At 49.4% G+C, this 12,769-nt stretch overlaps 1 protein-coding gene across 1 annotated transcript in view; it reads left to right on the forward strand.

Moving 5' to 3' along the window:
- Positions 1-12,769, forward strand: part of LOC144203973 (cyclic AMP receptor 4) — a 59,414-nt gene that overhangs the window by 30,479 nt on the left and 16,166 nt on the right. Inside the window, 2 exon segments of the mRNA XM_077727623.1 lie at positions 3,193-3,240; positions 10,793-10,875. Coding sequence (XP_077583749.1) covers positions 3,193-3,240; positions 10,793-10,875 — 131 coding nt within the window.

Raw genomic sequence — 12,769 nt, forward strand, 5'->3', positions numbered from 1 at the left:
TGGCGCTACAAACACAAAAGAAAAGAACGTAAATAAATAACACAACCGCCTAGCCGCCAAGATGCTAACTCAACAAGCCAACGACGTCACCTTAACGAAAAAAAAACATCAAAAACTCGCCAATTTTCCAACGATAAAACCCATCTCGCAACATGACTAACGTCAATTCGCCCATACATCCCTAACGATGTTACCATACATCATTAGCGCCACGCAAATACGTACGCACCCGCCGGGCGCTAACGAAAACGCGGGGACGGGTGGCCACGTTACATTAGAGGTCAAACAAGATAAATGAACTGGGAAAGAAAAAAAAAGCGAATCTCAAAAGGCTTTTAGTCTGGACGTGGCTACGCACAACGCGGACCAATCGTAAATGACGTGGAATTTGGCGCCTCACGCAGCCCTTCGGTGTTTATTTCTTTAAAGGCGCCGCGTCGAGGCGGACGGCGAAGACTAATGAGCTACGCGCTAATTATCTCCCGCAATCTCGCTTTGCGAAAACGTCTCGGTCCAGCCCGCGCCGTCGCCGCCGTTGCCTCGACTCCCCCATCCCTCCCCCGCCTAACTCTCCCTCCCTCCCTCCCCCGCTCGCAAGCGCCACCTACCTTTCCCCGGCTTTCAAAGCTTTGGGAGATTCTTTCAAGTGAGACAGCCTGTAGCGGAGGGGGAGATAAAGGCGCAGCTCTTCATAAATGTGATAGAGGATGCAAAACGGCGGAGTGAAGGGCGAGCGAGACAGGTGAAGCGAGACGGGAGAGCAAAAAAAAAAATGAAGGCTTAGAGATACGAGAGGGCGAGACAGGTGATCGCTTCTCTCTCTCTCTCTCTCTTTTTTTTTTGCCTGCCATGTGGCCATAAGGAAGGATTATTTTGAACGCCACTTTGTTAGATTGCTGCAAAATCTATGCTGCTCTGTGTATATGTATAACGCTGACTGGCCAATTAAAAAGGTTGTCCAACGTATGGTCTGCGAGCCGGAAAGTGGCCTTGTTAGGCGATGGGCGCTTTGTAGGTCGTCCATAATGTAGGTACAGAATTTGTTTTTTTCAGATTTTTTTTAGTGCAAAACCTGATGTTTGTGAGTTCTGTGCACTTTGCTCCATTTGCAATTGTTTTTTTTAGGCCCCGCCCATCGAAGGGGCCTTTTCAATGGCCGCCAATGAGTGAATTAAGAACCTTAAAATGCTCCATAAACCAAGAAACTTGGAAATGACCCTAAATCAGCAGAAACTGACAAACTAACAAGAAGCAAAACCCCTGAAAATGAATACAAATGATCCCAAATTTGACCCTAAAATGTAAAAAAAGTGACACAAAATCAACTGACAACCCAAATTTTCCAATTCACATAAAATATGTGTCCATCAAAACAATACATTAGGCAATTTACCCTTTAATATTTCCTTCTTTGCATGATGACAAACTCGGAGTCACCCGGGCCGCACAAAAACGTGCCACGGGCCATATACGGCCCCCGGGCCTTGAATTTGACAACCTTTTACCCTTTCATGCATGTATTCCCTCTTTTCACCACTATTCTTCGGGAACACCACATGTGCTACTTTTAATACGACTCACACTTGCATGTGAAAACGTGGGTCGGAATCAGCCAGAGGGGAGCCATTATGGGGCCCGACAGGGTGGTCCTACGGTGCGCTCCCATTGTTTACGGACGCGATTTGTCCGTGCCCGCGCCGTCCCTCCATCACATCTCGACACTTAATCTTCCCGAGCGCTCGCCTCTCCGCGGCGTCGCTTAAGAGAAATTGCGGCAAAGGTCAGGCGGGCGCCGTTTGTTGATTCTGACGGATAGCGGCTTGGACGGCAGTGGGAGGGGGGGCCGCCCCGCCAGCACACGCTGGACGCACTCGCCTTTGCCACCACTACGGCGGCGGAGGTGGCGAGAAACCATGGCGACGCGCCGTTAATAAATAGCCCGACGGAACTTCCTGCGTTTTTCAAGGCTGGCGTTACGTAAAACTTGTGACGAGCAACCCCCTCCCCCCCCCAACTCAACTCTGTCCTAGCGTTACAAATCCCCCTCATGTGTCGGTGGGACACACGCGCACGTGCGCGTGTTGACATTTCCCTGCCTTTCCCCCCAGAGAGGAGACAAAAGGAAAAGTATTCCCACATTCTCTCCGGAGGAAGCCGTCTGCCGCGTTTGCTCCAATTTTTTTGGGCTCCGCCCCCCACCCGCCGCCGCCACGGCCCCCCTTCGCCGGCTGCCTTTAATACGTCTTCAAAGATTCCCCTTTTCCCGGCGTCACGTCGCGAGCGCGGATGCCGATCATTTCCCGTTTGGATGCCGGCGGGCTGGGAAGCGCTCCCTCCCTCCCTCCCTCCCGTCCCTCCCCCTCTCTCCCCCTTCCTCCCTCCTTCCACGTCCATCCGTCCTCTTCGCGAAGGCTTTAACGAGCGTTGGATTTGGCCTCCACGCCGGCCCCCTTTTATAGCGCCAGAGTCGGACGGAGAATTTTCCGTCCGCGCTAAAAGCGTCTCTCCATCACATAGTTTGGCGAGGGAGTGCGAGACACCCCGTTTCCAGGATCCGCCGATTCCGAGTCCCAAAAAAGCCCTTTCAAATGTATTTTTTTCCTTCCCTCGTACGATTCAAACAAAGCTATTTCGATACACAAGATTTTACCCAATTTGGCTCACTAAAAAGGAGAAAAACGTCCATCTATCACTGAAAAGCGCATGTTGATCTGGTTTAAGCATTGTGTTATATCCAAATTAACTTCCCATGTTTACTGTGGCCAGCCAATCACAGTGCACGAGCCGACAAAGAACAACCAATCATAGCTAGGGGCAATTTAGAGTTGTCAATTAGCTTACCATGCATATTTTTTTGGATGTGGCAAGATACCGGAGTACCCAGATAAATTCCACAAACCCACATGCAAACTCTTCCCACGAATGATCGATCTGGGTTCGAACCCTCGACCCCGGAACTGCGAGCCCCACAATATAACCATTCGTCCCCAAAATCGAGATCTATTCTAATGTCGTTTACCAAAGAACACTGGCATTTTCCGATTTATTTTGACACCCGTGTGGCATTTCTCGGGGGCGCCGAGACGTAATGGCGCGCCGGAATTGAATCCGTCGTCGTGGCTGACTCGTTTTTTTTACGGCGTAGCATTTAAACTGAACGCTCTCCTCCATTTTGTGTCCTCCCCCCTACAGATGCAGTCGTGGCTGGGAACGTTCAACCCGGAGCGAGAGCGACGAAAGGTAACGAACGACCCGTTTGACCGCCGCCGCCTGGGCGAACGTGCCAAACGGAGCGCGCGGCGGATTAACTCTGGCGGTCACGCCGTGCCGCTTTCAAAAAAACAGCGGGGAGCCATTTGACCTCTCGACCGGCCTAACATAGCCGGCTCTTTTGCACGTACGCTTCGTAAATGCGGACTGCGTTTGAATCCGAGGGTGTCGGAGGCGTCTTTTGACCTCGCTCAAATGGCAAAGTGGGATGGCGAGGGGGCGGGGCAAAATATTTTCATAGATTTTCGACTTTTTCATTTATCCACCAATGAATTGACATAACTTTCCAATCATTTAGAGACATTACCATTAATACAAAACCTCATAGGGCCGGCCCCTGGCCCCCGGGCCACAGTTTGGACACCCCCCTCGCCATTTGTCAGCCACGCGGAAAGGATTGGCTCTGGAGAAGCTTTCCAGCCGGCGCCCGTAAAAGGCAACCTTTGTCCATTTTCCGTGGCGCCGCTATTTGACATAAACGGAGCGGCGGAAAGAATTGCCAGGCTTTTTTTTTTTTCAAGCAGTGGGCTCGTATCGACGCTCTAACCGCATTTCACAGTGCATGTAAAAGTCGCCATTTCCCACATTTATTCAGCAACACAAAATGGAAGGGGCGGAGTTCATCCCCAATATTTTTTTTTGCCCTCCAGGAGTTTTAACATGGCTCCATTTTTTAAATGCCTGTAAAAGCCAGACATTTTCCTAATTTTTGCATGTTGCCATTCTGTATCAATGGCACTCAAATAGTCCATTTAAAAAAATAGGTGTCCAACTGAAGGCTGGCGGGCCAAGGCTGGTCCCTCTGCTGAACTTTTATCGGCCCACCACAAATGATGAAAATATTATGGAATTATGGAAAATTTGTAGAATTTCATTATTTAGTTTTACTGGAAACCTATAAAAACCAACAGATTATGGATTATTTTGTCACCTGTACGTAAATCTCTTGCAGCCAGGAAGCCGTGTTAATATACGTGAAAATTAAAGTTAATCAATACATTTTTAAAGCCCAATCGAAAATGGCTCCCCGCTATTTTAATTCCGATCCTCTTAAATGCTTTGATTTCCGATCGCTTTATCTCAACGTTAATCTGCATGCACCACAAATTAATATCAAACACACTTCCCGACAAGCGTATTTTCCCGTCCGGAATTCAAAACCAAATTGTTAGCTCGTCAACCAACTCAAATTTTTCCCAATTCCACCCAACGTATAAAAAAAAACGCAGATTAACCCCTCCGACTAATCCCACTACGGATTAAATTAGCGCCTCCACCATCGACTAATTAGCACACCTCGTCTCTCGGCCAAATTGGGCCTTATTGACATCGCCCGTCATTCTGGCTAGCCCGGCTGGGCCGGCCCTTCCTCCTCCTCCTCCTCCTCGCATTCTCTGGAACGGGGCGTGGGGCAGGGCAGGTTAGGGTTAAGGTTATGTAAATGCTGCCCCTAAGTGGCAGTTGTAATTACTGCAGGCTGAACTGGCGTAACCCTCGGCATGTGTGTCAATGCGTGTCAACCACGCACATGCCAGGCCGGCCGGGTAGAGTGCAAATAAGTCGGCGGTGTTTTTTTGTCTCTCAAAGCGCCACCTCCCCCTCTTTGGCAAACACGAGCTCACACACATCGAAGCGCACACACACTTGCTGAAGCGCACACACACACACGTTGTGGCGCACACACGTAGGCAAGCTAGCTAAGCCAACCCCTCCTATGGTGGGCTTTCTCATTTCTTTCCCTTCCCCCCTCGCTCTTTCCTTCCTCCTCTGTCACTTTTGTACGAGCGAGCCGGCATGAATAAACCAGCGCGCCAGGTTCATGCGCATGAATATTGATGAGAATTTATGCACGCGCCGCGACGCTTTAAAACAACAACAACAACAGCCTCGCCGATCGCGCTCGCCAACACGGCGGCGGGCCTGTGGCGTGCCTCGCCCGCTCACTCGTCCGTCCAACGACGACGGGAAGCCATTGGGGTCGCCGTCCTTTGCCTTCCCGTTCTAGTCGTGACGTACCCGGCCGGCCATTATCTGGGACACGGCCGGTTTTGGCTACGGGCAATGTGGGCAACTACCCAAGGCGCAATCTATTTAGGGGCGCAGTAAATCACTCCCCAGGTTTTTTTCAACTATATTAGCTGTCGTCTAGACACTTTTGCCTCATTTGCGCGTCAGTTTAGGGGTGTAAACTGGGGGTATAGCCGCCCCCATAGTGTTTGGAAATTGAAATAAAATGGGACAATACTGTTTTTTTCTCACTGTAACAAATGTCTTAAAATATAGTCGATTATGCATCAGAGAAGTCTAGAAAAGTCAAATTTTAGGTTGAATCTAATCATCTGGTAGATCATTTAATGCCAAAAGTCAATTTAAAATATCTGCGTTGAATTTGAATGAGGTTAATTATTTTAAATATTTTGTCATTTAAATGTGCACTAGCATATTTTTTAGCTCTTCTATCAGGTCAAAACATGTTTTTTTTTTTGCTAATACTTTACTGCAAATAAGTCGTAATAGCCAAATAATTCACAATAAATGGCAAAAAGTCCCATTGTAGTAAAAGTTGCCTTTTCTGGAAGCAGTTTTTTAACAAAAAACAGACATTAGACATTAAAGTAAGAGTCCAATAGACGAATCCTAGAAAACGATAAAAAAGTGGAATTCATAGTCCGGAAAACACGGCAGAGAAGACCAATGTTTGTATATAAGCGTGCATTTGATAAACGTAAATAATATATTCTCGTCTTTGTACATTGCGCGTGTATGTGTGAGGAGCTGTCCGCCCCGGGGCGCAAAATTAGCCAGGACCGCCCCGTAATCCGGGCCGTCCATCACGCGTCCGCTTCGTCCACCCATTTGTCTTTGGGTATTGAGCATTTAAGTCACAGACACGCACACACACGGGTGGCGTAAAAATCGGTCCAAGCAAACAAGCGTCCTTGCCGATGTGTGTGTGTCGTCCTCGTTATCTTCCCCGAGAGTTTGCACCGTGATCCGCGTCGACTTTGCCTGGAGCGGCCAAGCAAATGGAAGCGCGTCACCGCCCCTGAACGCCGTGCCCTGAGGCTGCCTCATTTTTTTCTAAAAAAAAAAAAATTCCCCCCCGTAAACATTTTTTTTTGGCCTTGCCTTTTTTCATCTGCGCAAAAAAAAAACTGCACGGAAAGGAGAAACTTCCCGATTCGCCATCCGGTATCGGCTCATTTAAAGCGTCGTTAGCGTCCCATATTGGATCCGCTCGTGGGCGTATCCGCCATGGTGGCCCCGGGGGGCCAATGCCCCCCCCCCCCCCCCCCCTTCAGTCAGCCCCAATAATAATACTAATCTTGTAGTAGACCACATCTGCTATGTGTTGGCTCTCGATTCAAGCAATATATCGATATGAATCAATATGCTGTTAAGCCCAATTGACTTTAGTGCACATGTGCCGAAGTGGCGGCCCGGGGGCCAAATATGGCCCGCCGCCTCATTTTGTGTGGTCCGGGAAAGTAAATCATGAGTGCTGATTTTGTGTTTTAGGATCAAATTAAAATGAAGAGTATAGATGTATATTAAATTGACTGATTTTAAACCTTTTAAATCAATAATTGTAGTTTTTAAATTCTGTGTTTTTAGTTCCAAAATCATTTTGTACACTCTAAAAGCATATATAAAAAGGCTAAAATAAACATTGTTTTAGATCTATAAAAAACTGAATATTCAGGAATTTTAATACAGTTCTTTTAATCCATTTATAAAAATTAAAACATATATAAATATTCTATCCAATTTGCCACTTCTTTTTTATATTAAGAAAATCTCATTTTGTCCACAAAAAAGTCGTCCATATTAAAACCAATTGGCATTTTTTTTTACCTGATTGCCATTATAATTCATGTTTATCATTATTATTTCACAGTAACTAATTCTAATCTAATGTTGCATCATCGTCCAAAACTCAAGTGAAATATTTGCCACTCTTCTCCCTGCCAACCGTCCCAGCCTAATAGATTGGACATCCAATACTCCCATTAATACTCCAAAATCCATTCTTTAACCCCAATCCTTTCCACACAAATCCCATTCTTCAAAAAGGACAATTTTTTTGGAGCACGTGGCTAATACTCTGTCTTTAGCGAGACACGTTGACGTTGGGTCCGTCCGAACGGCAAAGCCGGCGCTTTTGGCTTTTTGACGAGACGCATCTTTTGCGGGCACGGGCCCCGCGGCTAGTATATAATCAGCGTTAGTGCTCGCTCAGCTGTGTGCTTTGATTGTTTCCGCGCTTGGCCAATTTCCATTTTCTCGCCACCGCCGCCGCCGTTGTTGTTTTTCCCGAACGAGCCAGCCAGCCCGCCCGCCCGCCAGAGTCCCTTTTGTCCCCGTCGCCGGACACGTTTGACATTGAACGTCGACCTTGGAGAGCGCAGCTGCGAAAACAGGCGCGCAGACAAAATGAGGCGACGGCGGCGGCGTCTGCAAAAACTTTGGCCCACATTGCCGCCAGCTTCCTCTTATTTTTCCATTCAATTACAACAATGGTACATTAATAGAATTAGAACCAGGAAAAAAGATAAAAAATAAAAAGTTTATGTCCAGATGTGGATGTAGGGATTTAATTGCTACTCTGTTGACAAGACTACAGCAAAATATGGTATTTTTTTGCAGGGGAAAAGAAAAAATGTAATCATTTTTTGGTCCCCAACTTATGTGGAGCTTTATCAATTTTTACAGAAATTTAGAAATTTCCGAGAACCTCACGGGAGAGATTCTAAGGGTCCTAAAACCCATGTGAATCCTTCCAAAAACCACTAAGATGATTGAACCCTCCAAAAAAGACCCCCAGAGAAATGGGACTCCCATGGAAATTTGGGTTCGAACCCCATTAACAAAGAAACCTACCTCCTAAGAAATCCCCCTCAAAAATCTCTGATATAAAACACCACTTTAGGTATGGTCACGATTTTCACCCAAATTTTTCGTCCGGTCCGCATCAACCCCCCGCCCCCTTCCCTGGGGGTCTTTGGAGTGACTAATTAATTTCCAGCGTGTAGGGGGTAGAGGCCAGAGCTGGGGGGCCTGCCTCCTGACACCGGCTGCGTGTTTGCGAGTGTAAGCAGGAAGAATGAGGGAGGTAGAAGAGGGAGGACGGATGGGGGAGGTTAAGAGGGAGGGAGGTTGTGCTTTGCTCCGGCTGGACTGCTGCGCCTCAGCCTGCGGGGAAGAGGGGGGAGGAGGGGACGAGGGGGGAGGCTTTGACGAGCAGAGCGCAGAAAATCGATCCGGGGGCCTCGCTTCTCAGCCTCTTTCCGGACGCGCCAGCGAGTCCTCCTCTCCCGGGAATTAGATAACAGCTTGTAAAAGCCCTCCGCCACCGCCTATGCCGCCCACCCGCCCGCCAAATACCCCCTCTCCTCCCCACCCTCGCCGTCCCCGGCCCGTCCGCTAGATATTTCAGTCGTCCCCTTCCAATCGGCTTTAATTGGAGGCGCCGCTTCTCCCCATAACGCTGTGGATATTGCATATTATCGCCGCGTTAATATTTTATGAGATTTTAATTGGCCTTTGTTGTTGGCCCGGGCGCTCGGCGGCGGTGGTACACGGTGGCGCACGTCAACGCCGCCCGCCGCTGACGTCCTTTGTGTGTTTGTGTTTAGAAAAGACCAAACAATGGCTTTCCTTTCCTTTTCCGCGCCCGGCCGGCCGGGTCGCTCCGGATCGCGCCGGATCGCCTTTCAAAGACTTTCCGACGGAGAGGGGAGGGAAAAAACCTTTCTGGCACGTTGTCCGTACGTCTAAAGAGGATTTTCGGATTTCCCCACCGAGTGGCCCCCCATTTTTTGTCCGACTTTTGGCTACTTTAATTTGTTTATTCTGACCGCCAACAGATTGTTGTTTATTTTTAAGCCTAGAGTTCTACCCAAGTGTGATGCTAACTGTAGCTTAGCCTTTCTTTTCTTTCCTATTGGACTCATACTTTATGCGCATGTGTGTCAAATTGGCGGCCCGGGGGCCAAATCTGGCCCGCTGCATCATTTTTTTGCGGTCCGGGAAAATAAATCCGAGTGGCAACTTTCTGTTTTAGGATCAAATTAAAATGAAAAGTATAGATGTATATTACGTTTCCTGATTTTCCCCCTTTTAAATCAATAATTGTCATTTTTAATCTATGTTTCAGTTTTTTGCTCAAAAATCATTTTATGAAATCTAAAAATATATTAAAAAAAAGCTAAAATAAACGTTGTTTCACATCTATAAAAAACTCCAGTTCTTTTAATCCATTTTTGTAAAAAAAAATGCTTTTACATAAAATATTTCTCTCATTTAAAACAAAAAACGCCGCACTTGGAGGAAGAAGTGATGGTCTGGTGTTAAAGTTCACAAGGCAATCTCAGCTTTCTACCATCCCTCCCCTCGCATTCCTCGGGTGTGGCTTTCACGCGGGAGAACCCGCGGAAAAGTAGATGAAGGGTGTCCAAACATTGCGGCCGTGCTCGGATTTTCGCAAACGCATCGCAAATCAAGCCCCGCTGGGAACCACCATCTTCCGTCACCGAAAACTCTTTTGCCATCTTTACGTGGGAAAAGCCCAAGGGCAAATAGCGGCGGACGTCACAGAAAAAAATGACAAAAATGTGTCGTTAACTTTGATTGCGGAAAGGACGGCTTTTGTTTGGCGGCGAGAGCAAAAGATTTGAACGTCACTCACTAATCCAGACTTTGCGTTATTCCCTTAACAAGGGCTGCCTGCCGTCCCACTTTTCAAACCACCGAATTTGTGGGTCAATTGAAATGCCGCCATTCAATGCCGCCATCTTTCGCACGCACGCACGCACACCCGCGCAGGCAGTCTGGGAAAATCCGTGTCGGAAACTAAAGCCGTGCCCCAATTCGGGGGCTGCGCTCTTCTATGTCGGCGGAGGACCCGCAAAATGGGACCGCCGAGCCTGGGGCGTTTTTTGCCGCTTCGTCTAGTGTAAAAAGCAAGAGGCAATTTTCTTTTGGCTGCACATAAGCTCATAGGAATGTACGGATAGCAGGATTTTTTCTGTTTTTACGCGGGTGTCAACCTAACTATTGATTTTCAGGGTCAACCACATTTGGGGATGTTAAATTAGGCCAAAAAATGATGTGACATGACTGTGGCCACAAAGTATGCTGGGATAGGATTCATGTTGCATTTTCCTTGGAGGCCACTCATTATGTAAAATTTGGACGCCATTTTCTGTCACTTTTGGGTCAAATTTTTGGATCATTTCCACTTTTTGGTCAAATTTTTGGATCATTTCCGGTCATTTTGAGGGACAATCTTGTTTACACTCCTGCTTTTTGCATTAATGTGGCTGTTAGCGCTGTGCAAAATGTCCGGGGACGAAATATCCGGGGGACGAAATGTCTGGGGGACGAAATGTCCGGGGGACGAAATGTCCGGGGGACGAAATGTCCATTGGAATTTGATTTGAACCGCTTATTGTTGGGAGCGAAATCACCTTGCGAGAGTCTGATTATTTAATTGATTTTCTTCTTTTTCTGCGCCCTCCAGGTTTCCCTGGCTGAGGAGATCAAGCCGCTCAAGTGCTATCCGTCTGTTTACCTGCTGGTGTCAATCTTCCCGCTCATCAACAGGTAAGCCAGCCATCCAGCCAGCGCCGCCACGCTCGCTCTTGTCGTATTTGCGTTTTGGCGTCGCTCGCCGGCGCCGCCGCTCTTTTTTTTCTCCGCCTCTCGCTCTCACTTATCAGCGCCTCTTAGCCCGGCCAGATTACGCGCGTGCGCGCCGCATTTTATTGGCTTTCTCAAAGCCGGGGCTTTGTCAGGCGAGGGTTCGCGCGGGGGGGGCCCTGAGGAGGGGGAGGGGGGTCGACGGCGTGCGCTCCAGTAAATGATAACCTCGGCCCGGTTATTACTTCTCGCCGTCCGCCCCCTCGCCGTCTTTTGCCGGCAAAGCTCCCCCCCCCCCTGCCCCCCGTCCCCCGGCCTCTTTTCACGCGGAGCCGACGGCGTGATTGACAGGTCGGGGTTACTAAGTGATTAGCCGCGGCGGCTGCGCTCGTCGCCGCGGCGATGTCGGCCGAGACGCAGGTCAATTACGGGGTCAACGTCTCTCAAAAGGCCCTCCCCCACGCGCCCCCTTCCTTCCCCTCCCCTCCTTAACCTCTCCGTCCGTTTCTTCTTCGAGTGACGGAGAAGACTCCGCCCCCTGTTTGCCTCCGTTGACGACGATGGTCCTTTTTAAGAATCCGAAAATCGGGCGCATCGTTTTTCAACGTATTTTTTTCTTAAAACCAGAGTCTAAAATATAAATGGAAGTGACTCTGGAATGACATCAAATATGAAATGACTAGGGTATGTCCCAAAATGGTGTTTTCTGCCAGCCCCCCCAAGTCAAATGGGATTGGACGCCAAGTTCCAACGCGTCGCGGCTGGCTGTCTCTGGGCGTCGGGTTCCCTTCGGCGGCGGCGAGCGCCTTTTGTCGGTGCTGGTGCGCCTAATTTGCGATTTTCCGTCTCCTCGGCGGCACAAAAGGCGCCCGGGCGGCCCCTCCTCCTCCCTCTCTTCCCCTCTCTTTGCCTCCCCCTCCTCCTCCCCCTCCTCCTCCCCCGCCTCCTCCCTTTTCCTTCCCCTCCGTTCTCTCTCCTCCGCCCGTCTTGAGCAAACACGCGCCGCTCTCTGGCTTTTTCTCCCGAGAGCGCACGGGGGATAAAACGGGAATGAATTGCTCTCTCGTCGTCGTCGTCTTCCGCCTCCTCCCACCGCTCTATATATCCCCAGCTCCTATTAATTTGTTAGCCTCCTCTCCCCCCTCTCCTATTTACTCCCCCCACCCCTAGCTCATACCCTCCCTCCCCTCCCTCCCCTCCCCTCCGCCTTCAAGCCTTAGCTCGCAAAGTGTTTGTCACGGCGCCGTGGCGCCGGAAACGAGCCTCGGCGTACGCGGATGAATTTTCCCTTCCCTTTTGCCTTCCCTCCCCGCCGGCGAGCGTAGGCGGCGGCCAACGGCGCCGCTGGCTTTCGTGTCGAGGCGCCGTCGTCGCTCGTTGCCGTGACTGCGTGCGCACTTGTTTGTCTGGGTTGGCGCGTGCACAACGTTTTTCTATCTCGGGCGTGTGCGTGTGTATGTGTGTATGTGTGTGCATGTGTGTGTGTTCATGTGTGTGTGTGTGTGTGTGTGTGTGTGTGTGTCTGAGTGGGGGATTATTTCTATTTGAGCTCCAAAGCCTCCTAAACAGGGCTTAGAGAGACGGCCCAGGGCAGCAGCTAAAGCTGTCGGCAAGAGCGCCGCCGCCGCCACCGTGGCTCTCGCACCCCCCCCCCCCCCCCCACCCCTCACCCCACCCCCTTTTCACGCACCACCCCGCTGCCATTTCTCCCGGCCTGATCCGTCCCGTTAATACGCAGGCGCTCCCACACACACACACAAATGCGCTCTTGTTTTGGCCCTCATCTGCTGCCACACATAAAATGTTTTTTTTTTTTTTTCTAAAACGCACGCGCAGACAGTCACACGCCACACAAGCA

The sequence above is a fragment of the Stigmatopora nigra genome, chromosome 11, assembly GCF_051989575.1.
Source record: "Stigmatopora nigra isolate UIUO_SnigA chromosome 11, RoL_Snig_1.1, whole genome shotgun sequence".
NCBI lineage: Eukaryota > Metazoa > Chordata > Actinopteri > Syngnathiformes > Syngnathidae > Stigmatopora > Stigmatopora nigra.